This window comes from Ranitomeya variabilis, chromosome 3 (assembly GCF_051348905.1).
Source record: "Ranitomeya variabilis isolate aRanVar5 chromosome 3, aRanVar5.hap1, whole genome shotgun sequence".
NCBI classification, from domain to species: Eukaryota; Metazoa; Chordata; class Amphibia; order Anura; family Dendrobatidae; genus Ranitomeya; species Ranitomeya variabilis.
In genome coordinates this window covers 722,130,733-722,157,731 of record NC_135234.1, presented here as the reverse complement: position 1 = coordinate 722,157,731, position 26,999 = coordinate 722,130,733, and the positions used below count along the sequence as shown (strand labels likewise).

At 44.0% G+C, this 26,999-nt stretch overlaps 1 protein-coding gene across 6 annotated transcripts in view; it reads right to left on the bottom strand.

Moving 5' to 3' along the window:
* Window positions 1–7,366: 7,366 nt before the first annotated feature.
* Window positions 7,367–26,999, bottom strand: part of C3H11orf65 (chromosome 3 C11orf65 homolog) — a 39,836-nt gene continuing 20,203 nt past the window's right edge. For 3 of the 6 annotated variants that reach the window (XM_077298341.1, XM_077298343.1, XM_077298342.1), the window contains 4 exons: window positions 26,334–26,467; window positions 22,991–23,161; window positions 14,348–14,403; window positions 7,367–8,858 (listed from right to left, as the gene is read on the bottom strand). In XM_077298341.1, the coding sequence (XP_077154456.1) occupies window positions 8,758–8,858; window positions 14,348–14,403; window positions 22,991–23,161; window positions 26,334–26,467 (462 nt within the window). In that variant the 3' untranslated portion in view covers window positions 7,367–8,757. Of the gene's footprint in view, window positions 8,859–12,505; window positions 13,044–14,347; window positions 14,404–22,990; window positions 23,162–26,333; window positions 26,468–26,999 lie in introns of those variants that run through there. The other 3 variants (XR_013224080.1, XM_077298344.1, XM_077298346.1) reach the window with 3 other exon arrangements.

Sequence of the window (26,999 nt, the reverse complement as noted above, 5' to 3'; positions counted from 1 at the left end):
GTGGGAATAGTCCCTCTCCAAGGGGTGTTGTAGTCTCCATATGTCAATCAAGTCAAAATGATCTATTAATGATTGAATATTATTCCCCTGCACCGGTCGATGGGTATCTTTAGGGTTGGATCTATCCATGGAGATGTCTGCTACCTCGTTGAAGTCTCCTCCCATGATCACCCTTGACGTGTCCCATCCCGCCAACCTCTCTTTCAGTTTAACCTGAAACTGAACCTCAGGCGTGTTTGGGGCATAGATATTAACTAAACTAAAACACATTCCCTCAATTATAATTTTAACCAAGAGAAATCTGCCCTGAGGGTCTTCTAAAGTATCAAGTATCTCGTAATTGAGGCCATTGTAAATCAGTACAGCTACTCCTCGTTGTTTTTTTGTATAAGAAGCCTCGGCACAAAGTGTATATTTTCTACTTAATAGAGGGGGGTGATTTCCGCTGATCCAATGTGTTTCTTGGAGGAAAATGATGTGAAAGTTTTGTTTTTGTAAAAAATTTAAGATCTTTTTCCTTTTAACTGGAGAATTCAGTCCGTTGACATTCCATGAGCACCATTGTAGGGAGCGGATAGTGGTACCTTTAGTGCCTGCCTGGTCTGTCATTAACCTATCCCTTTTCGGGTGACCACCAGACCCACCTGCAGAAGCTGTAAGTGAGATCCCCACCCATCCCAGCGAGTGAGCGCGAGATCTCCCAGAACCTGAGAATTAAGTATGCGCAAGCAGAGCCCCCCCCCCTCCCAACTCCCCACCCCCCAACTCCCCCCCCCCCAATTAAACTTTATAGCTAGAACAAATGTACTCAACTCAAGAATGAGCATAACATAGAAAATAAACATGCTGCCTAAGGGCGAAAGAGTAATAGCATAAACACGACATCACTTAATAATGACATATTAGAGCAGCCTTTCTTATTCAGGATTTGTCAGAGTTAGAGTGGGCCCGGGGTGTTTCCTGAAGAAATTCCAGAGCCTTTCCTGGGTCACTAAAGGACCAATTTTTACCCTCCATGACAAAGCGCAGAATCGAGGGATATTGCAGACTAAAGCGAATGTTTTTATCCACCAAAATTTTACAAGCAGGGTTGAAGGCTTTACGTTTGGCCGCCATTGCGGCCGAGTAATCTTGGAACAGAAGTAGTTTGTGGTTCTCAAACAGCAAGGTGCGTTGTTTCCTAAATGCTGCCAAGATGCGAGATTTATCTTGAAAATCCAGGATTTTAAAGATGACTGGACGTGGTCTATCGCCCTCTCCTCCCCTCGGTGGTCCCAACCGGTGTGCTCTCTCAACAGCCATTACGCCCGAAGCTGGTAGTACCCCAAGAGCTTTAGGCAACCACTCAGATGTAATTTTAACTAGCTCCGAAGGGGGGATAGACTCTGGGAGGCCTATAAGTCTCAAATTATTGCGACGAGACCGATTTTCAAGGTCATCTACTTTGTCTAGAAGATCCGAAATGACCTTTTCTTTGTCATCTAGTTTGTTTTTGAGGGTCAAGGTAGAATCCTCCAGGTCTGATAGTCTTTGTTCCACTTCTGCTATGCGTGCACCCTGGGTGTTAACTTGTGAAACTATTGTGTCCAATGAAGTTTGAAAAGCTGCTAAGCGATTGTCTATCTCAGGCATCAGCCGTTCTATGATAGCAGTTGCAATGGACTGTGGGTTTTCTGTATTGATATCGTCTTTTTGTGACGCAGGTGATGTGCCTGCTTGGTTACGTGTGGAGCTTCTGCCAGACTTGGCGTTTTTACCCACAAATTTGTCCATGATGAGATGGATGCCTAAGGTAGTTAGTAAAGTTGTCAGTGATATCGTTATACGTAGTAATTACATCTGGAGATGAATTTGGATATCTTTTAGGTTATTGCCCTAAGTGGGCTTTCACTCATGACTTTGCATTAATGATACCAGAAGAATTAAGAGTGCCTTTCATAAAAATGTTGCATATACACTTCAGAGAATATAAAGCTGTGGTTTTAGCCAGTACAGAGCCCCAGATGCGTAGTTATGCAGGGATCCCAGCAGACTGTTACCGATACTAGGTGTGCTTTCTATAAACCGGAAGAAATGTCTCTCCCCACGCTTCACACCCCCGCCGGTGTTAAGATTATCTGGGATCAAGGATGTTACTCTCCTTCTCCTATACTTGTACTATGTCCTCCAAAATGTCTCCAAAGAATTATTGCCTGCAGTGTAGAGGGCTATTCTGGGTCTTGCAGCCGTCTCCTACCTCCCCAGTGCCTGGGTGTTATAAATGTCACCTGTGCCGTTCACCCTGTCACAGCGGCGGCAGTTGCGGTTTGGCTTCCCTCTCCCCTCCAGCGGCGTGTGGCATGTAGTGCGGACCTGCACGCTTTCTGCCAAGATGGCGCTTGCTCACCTCCTCTTCCCGCGCAGATCTTCCTGCACAGCTGTGACGCCGCTTACCGTCCCGGGGTGCCTTGAATCCTCTCCGGTAACTCCCGCTCTCCTCTTCCTGGCGGTGAATAAGACTATTAAGTGCAGGGCGCCTTCACTCCTCCGGTTTCTTCACCGCTTCCGGCCTCTGGTCACCAGAAAGGAGCGGCGCCGCGTGTTGTGAGGAATGTGGTGCAGATTACACCCGGTGACTCCCGGGGAGTCCGGAGAGCCGGGACCTCAGTGAGTATCCCTTGTCCGGTCCCTATCCTGGCCTCAATAAGAGAAACTGGCGTTAGAGTAGGTGTTCTGCGCCTTTGGTCCAGGAGCTCTAGTAAGAAGCGGCCGTTCACAAGCTCCGCCTCCCGGAAGTCCCGTGTTTTCTCTTTTTAAGTCATAATCACAACACAAAACATCCAAATGACCTTGATCAAAAGTTCACAAACCCTGATGATTTTGGTCTGATAACATGCACAGAAGTTGGCTCAAATGGGTTTGAATGACTACTAAAGATAACATCCTCACCTGAGACCTGTTTGCTTGTCAGTGTGTGTGCATAAAAGCTGGGTGAGTTTCTGGGACCCGGACAGACTCTTGCATCTTTCATCCAGCCACTGATGTTTCTGGATTGTGAGTCATGGGGAAAGCAAAAGAATTGTCAACAGATCTATGGGAAAAGGTAGTTGAACTGTATAAAACAGGAAAGGGATACAAAAAGATATCCAAGGAGTTGATAATGGCTGTCAGCAGCGGTTAATCTGTGATTAACAAATGGAAAATCAGAGGCTCTGTAAAAACAAAACCACGGTCAGGTAGATGATTTTCGTACTCAATTGCATTCAGGGTGGCAGAACATTCCTCAGACAACCTGTCATGAATCCCCAATGGCTAGGGATAGCACAGGACAAGCAAAGTGCAAAGAGATAACGGACGAGCTCTAGGGTGATGGAACCTGGGCTGACCGCTGCCCTACGCCTGACAAACGCAACTAGAAATAGCCAGGGAGCGTGCCTACGTTGGTTCTAGACGCCACGCACCAGCCTAAGAGCTAACTAGTACTGCAGAGAAAATAAAGACCTCACTTGCCTCCAGAGGAATGAACCCCAAAAGATATAGTTGCCCCCTCACATGTATTGACGGTGAAATGAGAGGAAGGCACACACATAGAGATGATATATATAGTTTTAGCAAATTGAGGCCCGCTGTAAACTAGAAAGCAGAACGATACAAAAGGGGACTGAGCGGTCAGCAAAAAACCCTAATCAAAAAAACCATCCTGAGATTACAAGAACCCATGTGCCAACTCATGGCACATGGGGAGAACCTCAGTCCACTAGAGCTACCAGCTAGCATAGAGACATAATAAGCAAGCTGGACAAAAAAACCAAACAACTGAAAATCAGCACTTAGCTTATCCTGAAATATCTGGGAGCAGGTAGGCAGGAACCAAACAGAGCACATCTGAATACATTGATAGCCGGCAAGGGAATGACAGAAAGGCCAGGTAAAATAGGAAACACCCAGCCTCTGATGGACAGGTGTAAACCAAAGGCCGCAACCCACCAAAGTCACCCAGTACCAGCAGTAACCACCAGAGGGAGCCCACAAACAGAATCCACAACAGTACCCCCCCCTTGAGGAGGGGTCACCGAACCCTCACGAGAACCCCCAGGGTGATCAGGGTGAGCTCTATGGAAGGCGCGGACCAAATCAGTCGCATGAACATCGGAGGCGACCACCCAGGAATTATCCTCCTGACCATAACCCTTCCACTTAACCAAATACTGGAGTTTGCGTCTGGAAACACGAGAATCCAAGATCTTCTCAACAACATACTCCAACTCTCCCTCCACCAGCACCGGAGCAGGAGGCTCAACCGAAGGAACAACGGGCACCTCATACCTCCGCAACAATGACCGATGGAACACATCATGAATAGCAAACGATGCTGGGAGATCCAAACGAAAAGATACATGGTTAAGAATCTCCGAGATCCTATAAGGACCGATGAACCGAGGCTTGAACTTAGGAGAAGAGACCTTCATAGGGACAAAACGAGAAGACAACCACACCAAATCCCCAACAAGAAGTCGGGGACCCACGCGGCGACGGCGATTAGCAAACTGCTGAGTCTTCTCCTGAGATAACTTCAAATTGTCCACCACCTGATTCCAAATCTGATGTAGCCTGTCCACCACCACGTCCACTCCAGGACAATCCGAAGACTCCACCTGACCAGAGGAAAAACGAGGATGAAACCCCGAATTACAAAAAAAAGGAGAGACCAACGTGGCAGAACTAGCCCGATTATTAAGAGCAAATTCGGCCAGTGGCAAAAAAGCAACCCAGTCATCTTGATCAGCAGAAACAAAACACCTCAAATAAGTTTCCAAGGTCTGATTAGTTCGCTCCGTCTGGCCATTCGTCTGAGGATGGAATGCAGACGAGAAAGACAAATCAATGCCCATCTTGGCACAAAACGTCCACCAAAATCTAGACACAAACTGGGATCCCCTGTCAGAAACGATATTCTCCGGAATCCCATGCAAACGGACCACGTTCTGAAAAAACAAAGGGACCAACTCAGAGGAGGAGGGCAACTTAGGCAAAGGCACCAAATGAACCATCTTAGAAAAGCGGTCACACACAACCCAGATAACGGACATTTTCTGTGAAACCGGAAGATCAGAAATAAAATCCATGGAAATGTGCGTCCAAGGCCTCTTCGGGATGGGCAAGGATAACAACAACCCACTGGCCCGAGAACAGCAAGGCTTAGCTCGAGCACACACTTCACAAGACTGCACAAAGGTACGCACATCCCTAGACAAGGAAGGCCACCAAAAAGACCTGGCCACCAAGTCTCTAGTACCAAATATTCCAGGATGACCAGCCAACACAGAAGAATGGACCTCGGAGATGACTCTACTGGTCCAATCATCCGGAACAAACAGTCTTTCTGGTGGACAACGATCCGGTTTATCCACCTGAAACTCCTGCAATGCACGTCGCAAGTCTGGGGATACGGTGGACAATATTACCCCATCCCTAAGGATACCAGTAGGCCCAGAGTCTCCAGGAGAGTCAGGCACAAAACTCCTGGAAAGAGCATCTGCCTTCACATTCTTTGAACCTGGCAGGTATGAAACCACGAAATTGAAACGAGAAAAAAACAACGACCAACGAGCCTGTCTAGGATTCAAACGCCTGGCAGACTCAAGGTAAATGAGATTCTTGTGATCAGTCAAGACCACCACACGATGTTTAGCACCCTCAAGCCAATGACGCCACTCCTCAAATGCCCACTTCATGGCCTCAGAAAGACCATTTCTGAAGTTTGCAGCCAGGGCGCACTCATTCCACTGAGTAAGCACCGACCATTTCCGAAATTTTTGACAATATATTTCCGCTTCATCATGCCCCTGAGAGAGGGCTAATAAAGCCTTTTCAGCCTGAATCTCTAGGTTAGGTTCCTCATAGAGCAATCCCAATGCCAGAAAAAACACATCCACACTGAGCAACGCAGGATCCCCTGGTGCCAATGCAAATGCCCAATTCTGAGGGTCGCCCCGCAGGAAAGATATTACAATCTTGACCTGTTGAGCAGGGTCTCCAGAGGAGCGAGATTTTAAAGAAAGAAACAATTTACAATTGTTCCTGAAATTCAGGAAGGTAGATCTATCTCCAGAAAAGAACTCTGGAATAGGAATTCTAGGTTCAGACATGGGAGTGTGAACAACAAAATCCTGTATGTTTTGAACTTTTGCCGCGAGATTACTCAGGCTGGAAGCCAAACTCTGGACATCCATGTTAAACAGCAAAGATCAGAGCCATTCAAGGGTTAAGAGGAGGTAAGAAGCAGCTAGACAGCAATTAAGGGCTAGGCAGCAAAACTCTGAAGGGAAAAAAAAAAAAAAAAAAAAAATTTCCCTTAAACACTTCTATTTCTCCTGCTTCAGCCCAAACAATTAACACTTTGTGGGCCGGCTATACTGTCATGAATCCCCAATGGCTAGGGATAGCACAGGACAAGCAAAGTGCAAAGAGATAACGGACGAGCTCTAGGGTGATGGAACCTGGGCTGACCGCTGCCCTACGCCTGACAAACGCAACTAGAAATAGCCAGGGAGCGTGCCTACGTTGGTTCTAGACGCCACGCACCAGCCTAAGAGCTAACTAGTACTGCAGAGAAAATAAAGACCTCACTTGCCTCCAGAGGAATGAACCCCAAAAGATATAGTTGCCCCCTCACATGTATTGACGGTGAAATGAGAGGAAGGCACACACATAGAGATGATATATATAGTTTTAGCAAATTGAGGCCCGCTGTAAACTAGAAAGCAGAACGATACAAAAGGGGACTGAGCGGTCAGCAAAAAACCCTAATCAAAAAAACCATCCTGAGATTACAAGAACCCATGTGCCAACTCATGGCACATGGGGAGAACCTCAGTCCACTAGAGCTACCAGCTAGCATAGAGACATAATAAGCAAGCTGGACAAAAAAACCAAACAACTGAAAATCAGCACTTAGCTTATCCTGAAAGATCTGGGAGCAGGTAGGCAGGAACCAAACAGAGCACATCTGAATACATTGATAGCCGGCAAGGGAATGACAGAAAGGCCAGGTAAAATAGGAAACACCCAGCCTCTGATGGACAGGTGGAAACCAAAGGCCGCAACCCACCAAAGTCACCCAGTACCAGCAGTAACCACCAGAGGGAGCCCACAAACAGAATCCACATCAACAACCATTAATAGTTTCCCTGATAACAGCCCAGGCTGTAAGTGCAGGGATTTCTGCACATGGCGCTCACACTCGATTCTGAATAAATTGAGATCTTTACAAAATTTTGCTTCCATTTTTTAATCATTTGCATATCAGTAACATGTCTACCCATACTGGGATTTTCATAATTCCATGACTTTTGCTTCTTAATGTTGCAATTCTATTATTCAGGAGTGTATTTAACAATCTGTTAAGTTTATTTTTACATAAATGCATAGGTACATTTGTAAAGGAAGGCAATGTAATATTTGCATGCAGCTGAACAGTGGGCCCTTAGAGCCATGTTACAGGTGAGCCCAAGACAATCCAGTCCGATATGGATGCAGAGGTATCACAACACGGGCCCATTTGAGGGAGCAGCTGGGGTCCCAGTAGTTGTGTTACACACCAGTCTCATCTTCATGATTGACGTCCACTTAGGTCAGGGCTGAGGTTTCCCATATGGTCGCTGTCCTTTTCTGTGCTCATCATCGGGTCTTAAAAGTCGTTCTGCGTTTTTTCAGTGATATCATCTCCCAAGACCTTTTAAGCAGGGCTGTGGAGTCAGAGTTGTGGAATCAGAGTCCATTTTAGTGGAGTTGGTATGAAATGGACTGACTCCGACTCCTAAAATATATAATAAATTGGGTATAGTAGTTCAGGGAAGGATGTGTTGAACTGTTTCTATAATAATTTGGGAAAGTTATGAAATGTCCTATAAATGTCTGATCTGTTCCTGATCTAAGGATCTGGGCTTTAAGCTGAGATGAATCTGTGCTGCACTTTATATACATGCTCAGTAGTGAGGCACTGCTGTGGAATCGGAGTCAGGGAAATTGAGGAGTCGGTTTGGCTTACCGACTCCACAGCCCTGCTTTTAATGCCATCTTGTACACACCTCTCTGACTTAGAATTGAGACATTAATGTGTTCAGTTGCTGTTGGTTTGGAGTTTGACACCTTTCTGTGTCTTCTGTTGCATGTATCTTTGCTAATTCTTGAGATTTCTACAGACCCCCAGACCTGCCAATTAACGCATAGATTGCAGCAACCATCACAAGCCGATACCTAGAGACCATTCATATTTAGAGACTATACTGCATTCATCTTTGTTGTAAACTGATGATTAAACCATTGTTTCAAGTGAGAATTACGAACTGATATTTAGAGACTATTCATACTACACTGTACTTCTCTTTGCAAGTACCTATGAGTTCTACAAACCTTCAGACCTGCTGGCTAACCCAAGTAGACAGGGTTTTTTTTAATAGTCTGCTACCTTAGAGACACTTGGGTGTACATAGGAGCTGTAAACACATAACGAATGCATCATTTATCGAGTTAAAGTGGACATACCCTTTACTGTTAATTTTTTTAATGTATTATGAACATCGAAGGTCAAATGTCCGTTCTTCACGTATAAGAAGGAATCGTTTGGTTAGATGGATGTCAGAACTGTAGATCTTGCTTAGAATAAATATAACTGTTGTAAATGAGGTGTGGTCGAAGTATCTGAAATACTGACAACCATGGAGAAGGGGTTTCCACATCTGTTCATGTCACATTCAGGATCCCAGGTCTCTGATATTATTCTGCTTCTTCTACACTGGTGGTCAGCGAAAACAAGGCTGGTGAGGACAGCTGCGAGAACTCATAGACGTCGTAAGGAGAGCGGACAAGTGTTGTTCCTGCAAATTATTAGACATTATACTAATGAAATGTCCCAGAGAAGCACAGACTTGTATGTGTGCACATTACAACATTTACAGTTAGGTCCAAATATATTTGGACAGAGACAACATTTTTCTAATTTTGGTTATAGACATTACCACAATGAATTTTAAACAAAACAATTCAGATGCAGTTGAAGTTCAGACTTTCAGCTTTCATTTGAGGGTATCCACATTAAAATTGGATGAAGGGTTTAGGAGTTTCAGCTCCTTAACATGTGCCACCCTGTTTTTAAAGGGACCAATTTTTAGCACTTGGTTGAAAACCCTTTGTTGGCAATGACTGCCTGAAGTCTTGAACTCATGGACATCACCAGACGCTGTGTTTCCTCCTTTTTGATGCTCTGCCGGGCCTTCATTGCAGTGGTTTTCAGTTGGTGTTTGTTTGTGGGCCTTTCTGTCTGAAGTTTAGTCTTTAACAAGTGAAATGCATGCTCAATTGGGTTGAGATCAGGTGACTGACTTGGCCATTCAAGAATATTCCACTTCTTTGCTTTAATTAACTCCTGGGTTGCTTTGGCTTTATGTTTTGGGTCATTGTCCATCTCTAGTATGAAACGACGACCAATCAGTTTGGCTGCATTTGGCTGGATCTGAGCACACAGTATGGCGGCTCTGAATACCTCAGAATTCATTCGGCTGCATCTGTCCTGTGTCACATCATCAATAAACACTAGTGACCCAGTGCCACTGGCAGCTATGCATGCCCAAGCCATCACACTGCCTCCGCCGTGTTTTACAGATGATGTGGTATGCTTTGGATCAAGAGCTGTACCACGCCTTCACCATACTTTTCTCTTTCCATCATTCTGGTACAAGTTGATCTTGGTTTCATCTGTCCAAAGAATGTTCTTCCAGAACTGTGCTGGCTTTTTTAGATGTTTTTTAGCAAAGTCCAGTCTAGCCTTTTTATTCTTGATTCTTATGAGTGGCTGCACCGTGCAGTGAACCCTCTGTATTTACTTTTATGCAGTCTTCTCTTTATGGTAGATTTGGATATTGATACGCCGACCTCCTGGAGAGTGCTGTTCACTTGGTTGGCTGTTGTGAAGGGGTTTCTCTTCACCATGGAGATTATTCTGCGATCACCCACCACTGTTGTCTTCCGTGGGCGCCCAGGTCTTTTTGCATTGATGAGTTCACCAGTGCTTTCTTTCTTTCTCAGGATGTACCAAACTGTAGATTTTGCCACTCATAATATTGTAGCAAGTTCTCTGATAGGTTTTTTCTGTTTTCGCAGCTTAAGGATGGCTTGTTTCACCTGCATGGAGAGCTCCTTTGACCGCATGTTTACTTCACAGCAAAACCTTCCAAATGCAAGCACCACACCTCAAATCAACTCCAGGCCTTTTATCTGCTTGAGAATGACATAACGAAGGGATTGCCCACACCTGTCCATGAAATAGCCCTGGAGTCAATTGTCCAATTACTTTTGGTCCCTTTAAAAACAGGGTGGCACATGTTAAGGAGCTGAAACTCCTAAACCCTTCATCCAATTTTAATGTGGATACCCTCAAATGAAAGCTGAAAGTCTGAACTTCAACTGCATCTGAATTGTTTTGTTTAAAATTCATTGTGGTAATGTCTATAACCAAAATTAGAAAAATGTTGTCTCTGTCCAAATATATATGGACCTAACTGTACCTTCTTAGCGGAATGTCATCTTGTGGAAGATGTCCCTCTTATGTAGAGAGATCAACAATAAGTAATGGTCAACTTAAGAAAATTGTTAGTGGACCTTCTATTTAAATGTTTCGCTGCTATTTTTCTTTCTCAATATAATCAGCTTGTGGTGTAATCCTAAAAATTATATGTATGTGCGTAGAGGATTAAAATATAACTTTTACTAGATTCTTTAAAAAAAAACAAACACAATACGTCCATAATCATAATCAAAAAGTGCAAGGTGCATATAACAGACAAACATACAACACTAGTGGATTGCGCTATGGATCAATATTAGAAACCAAAATATGACTAAATATGTATTAAGTCCTGGTCTCTAATTGAAAATATTGCACAAAAGTCTCATCTCATCTTACTCATTGAATTACTACCGTAATATACCACTCCAACACACAGGGTGTGGTTAATTCAGTATAGCGCAATAACCACTGAAGTTCAACACACCTCACGTTCTGGGTATGGGAAAACAACGCCTCAAGAACCCTAGTGGGTATGGTTGCTTCTTATTCCGGATTTCATTTCTAACCTAAATAGGTATCAGACCACTATAGGATTTTAACCCCAATGCAAAAATAGGCTTATAACATCAATTATCCAACCTAGGGGTTAACGATGTAAATCAGTGGATTCCTAGATGCAGTCAATATGCAATATTTCCTATAATATTCACAAGATGCATTGACTACACATTACTCATAATATCTACAAGAATCCATCTCCACTATGACTGGCACATGTATATAAAGAACGATCTCACCCGCCTGGAACCATCCTACAGCGTGATGTCTTGTTACAATAATGGCGATGGACCTTTTCCCCCTCCTTTGGTCCCGACGCGTTTCGTTTACTCTCATCAGGGGATACCGTTGGGGCTATTTCATAACTGCTGTCCAGCTGACGCTAACATCCATCAATACAAAGGTGACATCAACCCCACAGGCTGCGGGGGCAATATCCATGGCCCTTACCAGTCTGAGAATACCAGCCCTCAGCTGTCTGCTTTAGCAAGGCTGGTTGTCAAAAATGGGGGGACCCCACATTGTTTTATTTAAATTATTTATTTAAATTATTTATTTAAATAATAAAAAAAAAATGGGGACCCCTCTATTCTTGATAACCAGCCTTGCTAAAGCAGACAGCTGAGGGTTGCATTCCCCAGCTGTCAGTTTTGCCTGGCTGGTTATGAAAATACAGGAGAACCCACGCTATTTTTTTATTTTTTTATTATTTATTTAGAGGGCAAGTGCCGGCTGATAAATACTCCCATCATCCGCTGCCTTATTAGCCAGTGACACCAGTGACCAGAGGTAAACTTTTTACCTCCGATCACAGTTGCGGGCTCACACTGTCATTTGACAACGTGTTAACCGCGGCTGTCTGAGCGGTGGTAATAATTTTTTTTTTCATGCATATGACAGTTTGGCCAATACTGGATGTTCGGGCCCCCCATTCAAGTAAATAGGGTCTGGGTTCGGGTACTGTTCTGGTACCCGAACCCAAACTTTTTTTAAGTGTTCAACTGAACCAAAACATCCAGGGGTCCGCCCATCTATAGTCATGACTGCTTCGTGCTGCGCCCGCACTGATATTTGGTAAGGAGCAGGGAACAGAACAATGTGAAGAACACTATTAGGCCATGTTCACACAGTCAGTATTTGGTCAGTATTTTACATCAGTATTTGTAAACCAAAACCAGGAGTGAGTGAAAAATACAGAAGTGGTGATGTGCTTCTATTATACTTTTCCTCTGATGTTCCATTCCTGAGTTTGGCTTACAAATACTGATGTAAAATACTGACCAAATACTGAACGTGGGAAAATGGCCTTAATGGTGGGCTCTTAAAGTGCTGCCTATTTGTAGCTTCTGCATATTTTCAGGTGTACAGTTTTCTCATTTTCTTTGTCAGTGCTTCGGTTGTCTAGTTACAGAACTTGGATGTATGTTGTGTGCTCAGAAGTCTGGCAGATAAGAAGACTTTCTACAAAGTTATAAATTAGATAAAAATCATGTCTTTTTCCCCTGAGAGCCAGAGATAATAAAACTCCAGTTACCAATCTCATCCACTGCAGGAAACAACTGCAGACTAAGCGCTATGTATCAAAATATCCCGCAGGCTAGAAAAATGCAGATTTATCAAAGAACAAGATCCCAGGGGACAGAATGAGATCTCTGAATGAAGGAATAATCTCCAAAACTAAAGTTATTTTAATGGCAGCTGGTGGAAATATACACGGCCTTCATGTAGACGTCATCATGGTCTTTAGCGTCAGTGACCACATTTATGTAAACCATCTTCTTATCCACCATCTACGCTGTTAAAGCCAGGATTGATGGAAATATTCTGTGCATATATCCACATGTGGAACAATGAGATGGACCGTGGAGGTATTTGTGGTAATGGAGACAGATAGGATGTCCGAGGATGGTGCCGGTAATGAGATCCGTGAGTCATTGGTCTATGGGGCAACATGGGCATAATGATTATGTGCAATGGGAGTCATGCTATATGATAAAATGTAACGTATAGGACAGATTCATCTGTTTAATGTGAACTGATGTGGAACTATAACAACTATACTACACACGCACTAGAGCTTTAACGACCTCCCATGCTAAACCCACACACAACAATATGGAGTTCCTCGCCCTTTGCGCCTATAACAACTTCTAATTTTTTGGAAAGACTTTCGACCAAATTTTGGAGGTCTCTGCGAATTTTTGGCCATTCATCCAGAAGAACATTTGTGACATTGATAATAAAGGAGAGGTCGGGCACACAATCTCCATTCTAGTTTATCCCAAAAGTAGCTACCCTCCTTTACCAAACTTACAGTAGCAGTTGGCTCATTGAAGTCAGATGGGGAATGATCTCCTGGCATTCACCAAACCCAAAAGCCAGAGAGAAGAGTGATCCTTCACTCTACAGAACGTTTCCTCTGCTCCAGAGTCCAGTGTCGGCAGCTTTACACCATTCTATCTGACACTTTTCATTGTGCTTGGTGATGTAAGGCTGCATGCAGCTTCTTGGCCATGGAAACCCACATTATGAAGCTCACAGTTTTTGTGCTGATGTTAATACCAGAGGAGGTCTGAACTCTGCAGTTATGGAGTCAGCAGAGCGTTGGTGACTTTTCTGCCTCTGCTCCTCAGCACTCGGTTACCCGGTGTAACCTTACATGGTCTCCACATTGGGGCTGAGTTACTGTGGTTCTTTCAACTTTTCAGTATCACTCACAGGTGATGAAGCAAGATTTAGGTGGAAGAAATGTCAAAAATGAACTTGTTACCCCAGTGGCTCCTATTACAAGCTTATGCTGGTATCAGTGAGCAGTTTACCACCAGCCATTCTGTCACAAGTTAATAAAGGCAGACGGCATGGCGAGGGAATGGAGATTATACACCGGGGGCGATGGGACTGAGTGAAAATCCTGAATTCAGTGATTGAAACGTGTGATCCAATAAGTTCTTCATAAAGTGTAGATAGCCATCTATGTCTATTTGTCATCTTGTTGCTCTACCTTATGTATTTCTGTGAAAAGCCCCTTGTTATGTATGGATGTATCTGCCAGGATGCTTTGTGCTGAGAATGCAATCCTTGCTCACAATCTGGGGCTACGATTTGAGGGCCGTCCTCCCCCGCAGTTGCTGCCATGACGCATTTTACTGATTATTTTGTCGGGTTATAATGACCACAAATCATGCGGTATAAAGAGCTTCCCAGTTGCACTGGCACCGATAGATTCGGAGGTCAGACGCTTACCTTTGAATGCGCAGGATGATTTACTTGTTCCTATTGCTTTCCAGCCGCTAATATACCTTCAAAGGAAATAGACAAAATTACACCGATGATAAAATCCCTGTTCTCAGCTGCAGATCAGGACTAGAATGCATCATCGCTTCGCAAGAGTAATGGTGGCACCAAAAGCTGCCCAGTGGTTGTCCTCTGCTGTTTAACCCTTCATCATACCTAGACATGACATAAAGGCTTCCTTCAAACACACCCCTTTTAGAGTGAAACACATAACATTCTAAAACTTTGATTCATCATTTGCATTTTTTCAAAGGGAATCTCAATGCAGGTTTTTGCTATGTAATCTGACAGCAGCATGATGTAGGGATTCCAGTGATGTGTCACTTAGTTTACTGTGTGCCGCAATTGTGATAGAATCAGTTTTCTCTGCTGCAGATCTAGCAGAGCTCGGAATGCTGAGCTGTGTATAACCCCGCCCACATCACTGATTGGCTGCTACACCAAAAGTAACAATGTTACTCACTTGGAGCGGGATGAGGTATCACAAGAAATTTTTCTACTTAAAAGTCCGGCTGGATTTTATTGAACTCCACATAAAGAGCATCACAGCAAAACATAACTACAGCCCTTGTCTGGCATAAAGTAAAGCATAAAGTAAAGAGTCCATACAATAGTGCTGGTTTGCCCGCTTGGGTTACAGTCCAACCATGCCCAGGGGTGGAGATATGTCCCGCCAACTGTTCAGATGCTCACATTAAGGGCTGTCCCACACGTCCAGATAATTCCAGTACTGGAAAAAATCGGTACCGGAGTTATCCGTGTCCGTGAGCTCACGTAGGCCATACGTGCGGCACACGTGTGCCACCCGTGTGCCGAGTGGGTACCACACGGAGCGTGTGGTACCCACGCGTGTGGTACACTGCATCGTGCTGAAGCCGCGATTCATATCTTCTGTGCAGCAGCGTTTCCTGCATAGAAGATATGAATAATAGTGTTTAAAATAAAGATCTATCTGTCCGCCGCCCTCCCACCCCTTGTGCGCCCCCCCCCGCTGTTCTGAAAATACTCACCGCTCCCTCGTTGGCTGTCGCTGCTTCCTGGTCTGGCCCCATCTTCTCCTGTATGCGGTCACGTGGGGCCGCTCATTTACAGTCATGAATAGACTCCCTATGGGAGGTGGAGCCACATATTCATGACTCTAATCTGCGGCCCCACGTGACCGCATACAGTAGAAGGGGCGGCCAGACCAGGAAGCATCGACAGCCAACGAGGGAAGCGGGTGAGTATTTTCAGAACAGCGGGGGGGCGCACAGGGGGTGGGAGGGCGGCGGACAGATAGATCTTTATTTTAAACACTATTATTCATATCTTCTATGCAGCAAACGCTGCTGCAGGGAAGATATGAATCGCGGCTTCAGCACCATGTGGGGGGACAGCGCTTACTGTAGCGCTGTCTCCTGCATGCCACACGGACTGCACACGGAGAAGGTCCGTGTGTGGTCCGTGTTTTACACGGACCCATTGACTTTAATGGGTCCGTGTAATACGATCGCTCCCACGAACACTGACATGTCTCCGTGTTTGGCACACGGAGACACGGTCCGCAAAAAATCAATGACATCTGCACAGATGCATTGATTTTTATGGGTCTACGTGTGTCAGTGGCTCCGGTACGTGAGGAAACTGTCACCTCACGTACCGGAGCCACTGACGTGTGAAACCGGCCTAAAACCCAGCATTGACATTGCAGGTTGACCCCCCTTAGTACTATGTGTACTTATAAATGCAGCCTAAAGGAAATTATATTCTGTATTTAGAGGGAAACTTCAGAAGTTGCTGGTCCGTTATGAACAGGTGCGTGCTGTAAACACATCCATGTGCGGGTGTAAAGCAGGGACCCTGCACGAGGCATGACATATGAGAGTCTGCAATATTTGCAGGATTTAGTGTAACGCTAAGACGCAGAATTTGCTTTCAGGCCCATAACTGGGTAATGTCGGATCCTGTACAGAGTAAACACAGATGTTCTCATGGGTTTTTCCTTTGCTAACAAGCTTTTCTAAGAGTATATTCTGTTTATTGCCGCAGCGCCGACTCCCAGGGCTCCGATTATTTCTCGCTTTCTGGCACAGCAACTTAAATTCTCAACTCATTGTCAGCTGTTAAAGTGAATTACAAACATCATACAGAGGGGGGCTACAGTAATAGGGGGCCGCACTACCGGAGAGCTAATATGCAGCAGTCTACAGGGTGAGATCTATATGCCAGGGGGATACTGCAGCCTGAGAACCACAGGGATACTCCCAGCAACATAAACGCCACATTAGTATATATTCTATCATTTTTTTACATCTATTCTCCTACATCCTGTATATTTTCATTGTCAATTGTAATAGAAAACCATAAAATATGATAAAGCAGACGCTGACGTGTATGGTGATGACGAATAGATGAAGAATCACAGATCTTCTTGTCCGGGCTGACACTGGGCTGAGGACTGGCGCCTCTTTCCTTTAGCAGTATTGGCACGAGGTAAGAGCCAGTTCTTACATAGAAAACATCAGCAGTCGTTCATTTTCCTGGTCACACGTATTACTACAGGCTTCTGGCAACATTAACTGTTTGTCGGAGGTCTCCGGACCAAGACATGAAGCTTTCATATTAATTATATATCCACAGGAGACATACAGGGGAAATAATTCTACCAAGATTTTGCAAAGAATCTGTGGATTCATAATTCATATGTAGATTTGTCATAGATATTGCTGCAGATGTCACTGTATGCATTGCAATGATAAGATCTGCAGCGTATATATTGACTTCCTACAGATTTCTCCTTGCAGCTATGGATGAGATTTGGTAAACTCCATTTTGCTGGTTCTGTCTCATGCTGGAGTTTCCAGACAGAGAATCTGGATTGGAAAATCTGCAGTGTATCCATCCAGTGTAAAACCTGTAAAAGCATTGGGTCACTTACAGGGCTGCTTGCTGTAGTTTTGATACAATCACAGCTTTATCTGCTGCAGATCTCTCAGTCCTATCAATGATGCGATGGCTGTAACCATACCCATACTATTGATCGGCAGTTTTCTGCTTACACTGAGCATATGAAGAAAGCTGCCAATCAGCGGTGGGGGCAGGTTGGACGCAGCTCATAAATGAGAAGACTTGCAGAGTCACAGCAGCTAAAACTACAGCAAGAAGCCTAGTAAGTGACACAGCACTGAAATAAAGGCCAGTGTCACGACTTAGTGGTGCCCTCATATTGATAGGTGCAGCCAATTTAAAACCTGCCTATATCAGTCTCTCAAACTGACTGACTTATGGGAAAGTCCGCACAGTCTGATAGCTGCATGCAGCATTAACCCTGCCCATCCGTTGTGGTGCAATTTTACAGTACATCATACAGCCATTAACCAATGCAGGTAGTCATGGCTGAGTACGGCAGCTGGACCATGTGGTTATGTCCTAAGAAAAGTGTGGGAGGGTGTGAGCAATGGCAATACATTGGAACTAGGCAGTCCTAAAAGGGTTGTTGAAAACGTAAATTATATTGAACAAGAGGGTTTGCGGGGAGGGAAGACCATAATTTCATTTACTCTAAAGCAGGGGTCTCATAACATTCTTTGCAGGATGAGATGACATTTTTAGTGATACCTGTCATGATCCATTGTTGGATTCATGGCAGCTCTGGTTCCACTATAGTTTAAATGTAGCTTTTTTCCTTTCAGGCCAGCAGGGGTTAATGTCATTTTTCCTTGCTGGCAGTACTGCAGCTTGCTGAGTTTCTAGGTCAGCTGATGTGGGTGGTGACCACTCCCACCATCTTTTAAATAGTCACCTGATGCATCAGCTGTTGGTGATAGAGTTATTTTATGGAGACCAGCTGTGCCTTTGCAGCTGTCAGGTGTCAGCGCTGTATCAGCTACTTCTGGAGTGTGGGGTTCTGTTTCCATGTCCTCTGTGGTGTGAAGCTTGGCAGCAGAGTCTGGAAGCTAAGTTTTGTATTTTTTACCTTGTCTGTCTCGTGCTTGTCACCACCCCTTGTGTTTTTACCATCTACAGTGGTGAGGCTAGAGGCCTTGCCGGCCAGTGCACTAGCCAGAGCAATGCGAGGTGACAGTGAGGGACGATGTTTGTGATGGCGGCGGGGGGAAGGACCCACTTACGGCATTAGGGGATTGCAGGGACAAGCTCAAGTTGTAGCTCAGGAGGTGTCCCAGCCCTCATTCCTTATCGGTACGGCCTTCCTCTCCCCTTTATCATCCCGTTGGGATCGTGACAATACCATTTTTTTTTCTATACACCTTTAGAGCATTTTTTTTAACACTTTTGACTTGCTCATTTGTTTTAAATGACATTAAGTGTATGGATTAGGCCTCCTTCACAGATCACTGAGTCCAGTACGTGTGGTGACAGTTTCCACACGTACCAGAGACACACACATATAGACCTATTCAATTGTATGTGCACGTCAGTGTGTTTCCACGAACGGTGTGTCCGTGGGCAAAACACGCTGACACATCTGGTTTTTAACAGCAGCACGGGCCGCAAAAAGTCCCGCACACGTGCACACTGATGACATCAGTGTATCATCAGTGTGACATGTACCGGCGCCTGGGAGGAAGTGGTATAGTTTGCACTGCTCCTAGGCACCGGATGCTGAAGACAGCTCTCATCACTGTTGCCTGGTCTCCCCAAGATCAGTGTGACCATGATGGGAGTTGCGCCATTTCTAGGGCGGCTGAGGGGTGATGTTCTTAGCCTTGGAAGGGGGCTAATATCCCTGGCCCCTTCCCCAGCTATTTATATCAGCCCACAGCTGTCTGTTTAAACGTTGCTGGTTAGAAATTATAAGGGGATCCTACGTCATTTTTTTTCTGGGGTCCCTCCAACTAACCAGTAAAGGCTAAGCAAACAGCTGTGAGCTGTTATTAATAGCCTGGGAACCTTTTGGGATATTGGCCCATTTCCCAGATTATTAAAATCAGCCTCCAGCGGTCGGCATTCCCTCTGCTGGCTATGAAAATTACATGGGAGTCCACACAGTGTTTTTTAAATTTATACATGATGTACACGGTGGGTGTTGAATACAAGCTGAATGAAGCACTGGTGTCAGTGACCCCTGGACCAGGCCACATCATTATAGCAGCTCACGTGCATGCAAGCTGCACAAAACAGCCTGAGGGTCCACATGAGGCCACGGGCCATGTGTTTGAGACCCCTGCTCTAGAGGATCCCACACGCTTATTGCGTAGACAGACTATTGATTTACAGTGGGGAAAAAAAGTATTTAGTTAGCCACCAATTGTGCAAGTTCTCCCACTTAAAAGATAAGAGAGGCCTGTAATTGACATCATAGGTAGACCACAACTGTAAGGCTAAGTTCACACGTTGCAGAATTGCCGCGGAAATTTCCGTGGCAATTCTGCGCCTCCTGCCGCGGGTATATCGCATGCAGAATTAGCATGCATATACCCGCAGAAAACTAGCGTTTTGCAAGCATAATTAGCTTACAGAATGCTAGAGTTTTCCAAGTGATCTGTAGCATCGCTTGGAAAACTGACTGACAGGTTGGTCACACTTGTCAAACATAGCGTTTGACAAGTGTGACCATCTTTTTACTATAGATGCTGCCTATGCCGCATCTATAGTAAAAGATAGAATGTTTAAAAATAATAAAAAAAATAAAAAACATGGTTATACTCACCTGCAGACCTCAGCGGCGTCCGTTCCTATAGCTGTTGTGTGGTGAAGGGCCTGTGATGACGTCACGGTTGTGAATGGTCATGTGACCGGTCACATGCGGTCTTGCGACCAATCACAAGACCGTGACGTCATCGCAGGTCCTTCACCGCCCAGCAGCTATAGGAACCAAAGCGGCAGCGTGCAGGGGAGAGGCCGGAAGACTGCGGGGGACATCGAAGGTGAGTATATCGCTATTTTTTATTTTAATTCTTTTATTTTTGACCAATTATATGGTGCCCAGTGCGTGGAGGAGAGTCTCCTCTCCTCCACCCTGGGTACCAACCGCATATAATCTGCTTGCTTCCCGCATGGTGTGCACAGCCCCGTGCGGGAAGTAAGCAGATCAATGCACTCCTATGGCTGCAGAATCGCCGCGATTCCGCAATTTTAATGAACATGCTGCGTTTTTTTCTGGATTGCGATTCCGCTCAGGAAAAAAATGCAGCATGTGCACAAAAAATGCGGAATGCATTCTGTTACATAGGATGCTTAATGGTAGCGTTTTTTTCGCGGTTTTATAGCGTTTTTATAGCGAAAAAAAACGCGAAAAATATGCTACGTGTGCACACAGCCTGAGAGTCAAAATGAGAAAACAAATCCAGAAAATCACCTTGTCTGATTTGGCAAGATTTATTTTGCAAATTATGGTGGAAAATAAGTATTTGGTCACCTAAAAACATGCAAGATTTCTGGCTCTCACAGACCTATAACAAAAACATAATTTGGGGGGTTTATTTTTTTTTCTCGTACAGCCATTTACCAATTGGATTAATTCTTTTTATATTATGGTAGATCGGGCGTTTCCGAATGCAGCGATGCCAAATGTGTATTTTTTAAAATAGTTTTACTTTCTATTGAATGGGGCAAAAGGGGGGTGATTTGAACTTTGACATTTTTTAAATATTTTTTAACCCCTTTATCAAAGTCTGTTTGCACCTTCCTGGCCTGGGCAAATTTTATAATTCTGACCAGTGGAATGCTTCAATGGATCCCACTGATTCTGAGACTGTTCTTTCGTGACATATTGTACTTCACGATAGTGGTAAAATTTATTTGATATGGTTGCAGTGTCGCATGAAAGATATGACGTACCCATATGTCCAAGGTCGTTAAGTACAAGGTTGTATAGGGGTTAAAACGTTTTTTTTTTGTACACTTTTTACTGACTTCAATAGTCTCCATAGTCTTCAACCCTGAACCTCAAGAAATCATCATCTACATATGAGATCTGCAATGACAGTCACTTGGGCCTTCTGCAGACCCCCGCCTGTTATGCTAACCCATCGGCGCCCAGTGATCATGTGACAGGGGCGCTGATCGGTGGTTTTTTTTGACACGCATCCGTTAAGCTTGCGTTAAATGACCCGTTGAAGCTTAGGAGGTGCAAAATGGCCGTAATCCAGAGAGTTTCTCGTGAGTACCTTCCCGTGGTCATGTTTTAATTAAGTGTACCAATAAAGGAAGTTGTCATTTAATACCAGTGAGTGCAACCTTTTATCTTTTTTGGACATTATTTGCATAGCTTTCCTCATGGTCTGCACCCGGTCATCCAGGGGCATGGTGGAATCACTGTCAGCTAAACTACATAGCCACAGGTGTCAAAGTGGTGCTGGTTTGTCTTCTGTTACTGCGATGTGAGTTAAATGCTGCTGTCAGAGATTGACAGCAGCATTAACATGTAAACAGACGTGGGTGGATCGCAATTCCACCCTCGGGTGTTAGGGGTACATGACAAGTGATCAAGTCAGCTGTCATATGTCAGAAAAGATGCAGGCTCAGTGCCAGAGCCCTCATCAAGGGAGGGAGGTGACCTATGTTATATGTTGGAAAGAGGCTAATGACATTGGCTGTGAATTTGGGGTCATTGTCCTTCTGTAGAATAAATTTGAAGCCAATCAGACGCCTCCATGATGTATAAGTATCTTCTTGTATATCTCAGCTTCGAGGACACCATTAATCCTGACCAAATCGCCAACTCCATTTGCTGAAATTCATTCCCCAAACTTGTAAGGACCCTACCCAATGGTTCACTGCTGCCTGCAGACCCTCATTATTATACCACTCTCCAGCTCTTTCGAGACAAACTGCTTTGTGTTACAGCAAAATATTTCACATTTTGGCTCAATCCAGAGCTCCTGATGCCATTTTTCTTTCTCCCAGTTCCTATATTTCAAGGTATAGTTGAAACACTTGGATTTTTTTCCATGCTGAAGGAATGGCTGCAATTCTTCCTTGAAGACAACTTCAGGCCAGACATCTGAGAACAGTAGATGGGTGTAGCTAGGTCCCACTGGTTGCTTCCAGTTCTGAGCTGATGGCACTGCTGGACATCTTCCAATTTTAAAGGGAAGAAAGCGTGATGTTTCTCTCATCTGCTGCACTAGGTTTCCATGGCCGACCACTGCGTCTACAGTCCTGAACGTTGCCATTTCTTGGTGCTTCTTCAATAGAACTTGGAAATCTTTACTTAGGAGAGACTTTGCTGATGCAGTATAACAACATTAATGTCTTGCCACTGTGCTCAGTCACGCCGTAATATACAACATAAAACTCTCTTCTAGAATCTTCACCTTTGTAGTAAAGTTTGGCTGTTACTCACCCAGTTTTAGGAATCCCACACAACTATTTCTGTTTCAGTTAATGACTGTTACAACCTACATATGAAACCGATGATAATTATCACCTGTCAGGTACAATTATTTACACTGGACTATAATCCTACAATATCCATGACTTTATGCAAGCGTTCCTAAAAGAATTGAAGCTGTTTTGAAGGTAAAGGACGGTGACACCAAATATTGATTTTATACTTTTGCTCATTCACTTTGCATTTTGTTAATTTATTGTTTTAAAAAAACCTCACTTTTATTTTTTAAAACATTCCTACTTTTAAGCTTTACTTACTCATCATAGTTCAGGGCATTAGTCCAGTTGAGTAGTTCGTCCACCTCCCAGTCCAGGACAGCCTGAGCTCCGTGCTGCTCCACAGACTTCAGGACTCCTTCCGTGGCTCGTTGGACCAGTACAGCTGTGTTGGGCTCTGTAGTCTGTGCATGCAAACTTCCTTCATAATACCTGATGAGGCCATATCAGAGAGAGAAAACACTAAGCATACCGCCATTTATAAATTATTACAGCACTGGAATATCAGCGTTTCATACTGGGAGGAGAACGTCCAGCAGATAGTATATCTGAAAAAGCTATGATCACACTATCACCAGGATCAAGTCAGGGAGGCAGCAGTGCCTGCTGGATGGGACAAGAAGTCTCCATAGATCAGCCAGTCAGGACAGGACAGTACAGTGCAGTGCAGCGCTGCCGCAGATTAATTTAACGCAGAAGTTTTTTTGCAAACCAGCCATTTTGCTTTTCCAAAGCCTTTGTGCAACCAGTAACGTGGAAGCCCCCTATATTTCCATTAACAGCTGACGGACCTGCGTGGGGGCTTTTATTGTGGACTGAGATTAAGCTTTTGTTGGGAACATTTGACATAATATTTAGGATCACATTTATCCGGCACTCTACACTGAGCACTTACATCGGGGTTTCCATCTAAATCTCTAAGTAATGTGACAGATGAAACCTCCAACGGATCCATTCACTATAATGAGGCAGCAGAGTTACTCTGGACTCCGTCTGGCCTCTGTTCAGCGGTGTCCTTTTCAGAAGTGCACAAAACTATGGTCGACTGCACTTTTAGGCAATCCTAAAAAGACGGACACCGCTGGATCACAGGTCAGAAGGCGTCCACGGTGCCTCCATCTGCCTCATTATAGGGAATCTTCCGCAGGGGGTTCCGTCTGAATCACGTATTTCAGAGATTTACATGGAAACCCTGGTGTAAGTGCTCAGCGTAGAGCGCAGGATAAATGTGAGCCAGGCCTTACTGCGATCTTTTCGAGGCAGAATAAAAAAAATCAACAGCAGGTGAAGAATTGGTTTTATTTATTTTTTACATCGTTCCGCATGCCGTATAAGTGATTAGACTACTTTATTCTTCGGGTTGATGCGATTACAGCGATACCAGATTTATATTTTTTATTGTTTGGCTGCTGTCACACACTAAGAAACGTTTTGTATCGCTATATTTTGAGAGCTATAATTTTTCCATATTTTGGCTGACAGTCATGAGAGAGCTTGTTTTTTGCAGGACGAGTTGATGTTTTTATTATACCTTTTTGGGCACGTAACATCTTTGATCGCTTTCTATTCTGACTTTTGTGAGTCAGAATGAACTAAAACCAGCAATTCTGTAATTTCTTTTCTTTTCTTTTTTTTTAATGCCATTCTGCGTGTGGTAAAACTGATTAACCTACGCTGTTAGGAAAGGTAAGAATAGAGCCTAATAGGGGCAATTAGGTATAGCTTTGAGAAAGTACTCTATTTGATATCTGAATTAGGCTGGTTTCACATTTGCGTTTTTTTGCCGCTGCGTTTTAGCGCAAAAAAACGCATGCGGTTTTTTCCCTATATTTAACATTAAAAAGGCATGCGTTTTTTTTATGCATTTGCCGCGTTTGACGACGCATGCGTCGTTTCTATGCTTGCGTTTTGTTGCAGAAATGCAACATGTAGTAACTTCTAGAGGCGTTTTTTTGCCGCAAAAAACGTATTGCTGTCTATGTAAACGCATGCGTTTTTAAGCACATGCGTTTGGTTGCGTTTTAAACGCATGCGTTTCAATAGAAAAAAACAAGAATACACACTGATAAGCCAACCCCCACCATCAAGGTGATAAAGGGATCCAAACCCTAACCCTACCCTTACCCCTAACCCTAGGGATCCTAACCCGGATCCTAACCCTGGGGATCCTAACCCTAACCCTACCCCTAACCCCAACCCTAGCCATTTCTATTTATAGTGGGTTTTCTAGATGATTTTGATGATTGGCAGCTGTCACACACTTCTCAGCATGCGTTTCAAAAACGCAAACGCAGGAAAAAACGCATGTAAACGCGTCAAAACGCCACGTTTTCTTACCGCATGAGAAAACACATGCGTCTAAAAAACGCAGCGTTTGCACGCGTTTACATGCGTTTTTTTCACCACCTGCGTTTGCGTTGTAAACGCTGCGTCTTTAAATGCAAATGTGAAACTAGCCTTACCATATAGTTACACACTTGTATCATTGAGGGGTTAATATGGGCCCTGTTGGCCCTACACGTTATTGAATAGACTTATGCGTCTTTTAATACAGCTTCAACACACAGTGTGCTTTTTCATGTTTTTCAGTATGTCCATTTCTCTTCATCTGTAAATATTATCTATGGTTGAATTTTATTCACAGAATTTAATAAAAGTTATATTTTTAGAGCGTAAAATATTTTTTTCTGTGGTCTGTGAGTTTTTTTTTAATTGATAAGGCAGTTTTAGTATTCAAGTCACTACGATTACAGAGATACCATAGTTATATCATTTTTTTTATGTTTTGGCGCTTTTACACAAAAAATATTTTATAAAAAATATATATATTTGTGCATCACTTTATTCTGAGAGCTATAACTTTATTTGTCTGCTGATGGAGCTGTATGGCAGCTTGTTTTTTGCGGGACAAGATGACGTATTCAGCAATACCATTTTTATTTACATTCGACTTTTTGATCGCGTTTTATTCCACTTTTTTGGGTGGTATGATGAAAGAGCATCTTTTTTTTTTTTTTGCAAAATTCTTTATTTATCTTTTACGTAATTCAGTGAAGGGGTTAACTATTGTGACAGTTTTATAGGTCTGTTCGTTCAGACGCGGCGATACCAAATATGTATACTGATTTTGTTTATATTTTTGTAATTATTTTTTGTTTATATATTTTATAATTTTCTTTAAATATTTTTAAAACTTTTTATTAGCCTCTCTATACGACTTTAACTTTTATTAGTCTGATCCGTTAGATCAGACTAATGGTCTAACAGGCTTGCCGTACCTGGCAGACCCAACCTCTGGTTTCCATAGTAACTATGGGGCCCTCGCGATCGGGCTCCCTCTCCCAGCCTCCTAAGTATCATGATCAATATCGATAGCAGAATTTAGGGCGTTAAATGGCCCGGGGGTTCATGGGCTGCTCCTGGCCATGACAGTCGAGTCTTGGCTATAACTTAAGCCGAGCTCCCAGCGGCGATCGCGTGGGTACTGCTTTTGTGCCTGCATGACGTAAATCATTTGCGGGAATCCCTTTCCGACCATGACGTAAACTTACGTCAAATGTCGTGAAGGGATTAAGACAATGTTAATGCTCGGCTATCTACTTACATCTTTCTCATCCATTCAATTTTCCTTTTCTTCTGCTTTTCTAGAACCTCCTGTTTTCTCCGCAGTTTGCTGTGGCTGAACGGTATCCTCCTCTTATTATCCGCCAGAGTCACGTCATCTAAACTGTTAGAGAGCTGAGGAGATAGGATAGAGGACATAGTGACAATGTGTTGATGGAGATCAGCCGTAACCTGTCTCCTCCATATATCTCTGAGCTAATCTCCCGATATCTTCCCTCATGTAATCTCCGGTCCTCCCAAGACCTCCTCTTCTCCTCCACACTTATTTGCTCCTCACCCAACTGCCACCAAGACTTCTCCTAAATATCCCCCATCCTTTGGAATTCTTTGCCCCAACAAGTCCGACTATCAGCCACATTTGGATCCTTCAGACGGAACCTGAAAACCCACAGCCTGCACTGACCGCGCTGCCTCCCCACCAATAGCGGAGCTACCGCCTCACCAAACCGGAGCTCCTGCAACCCCCGACCTACTGCCTCCTTCCCCACCACTCTGCAGAATGTAAGCCGGCAAGGGCAGGGTCCTCGCCCCCTGTATCAGTCTGTAATTGTTAGTTTGCTTACTGTAAGTGATATCTGTAATTTGTATGTAACCCCTTCTCATGTACCATGGAATCAATGGTGCTATATAAATAAGTAATAATAAT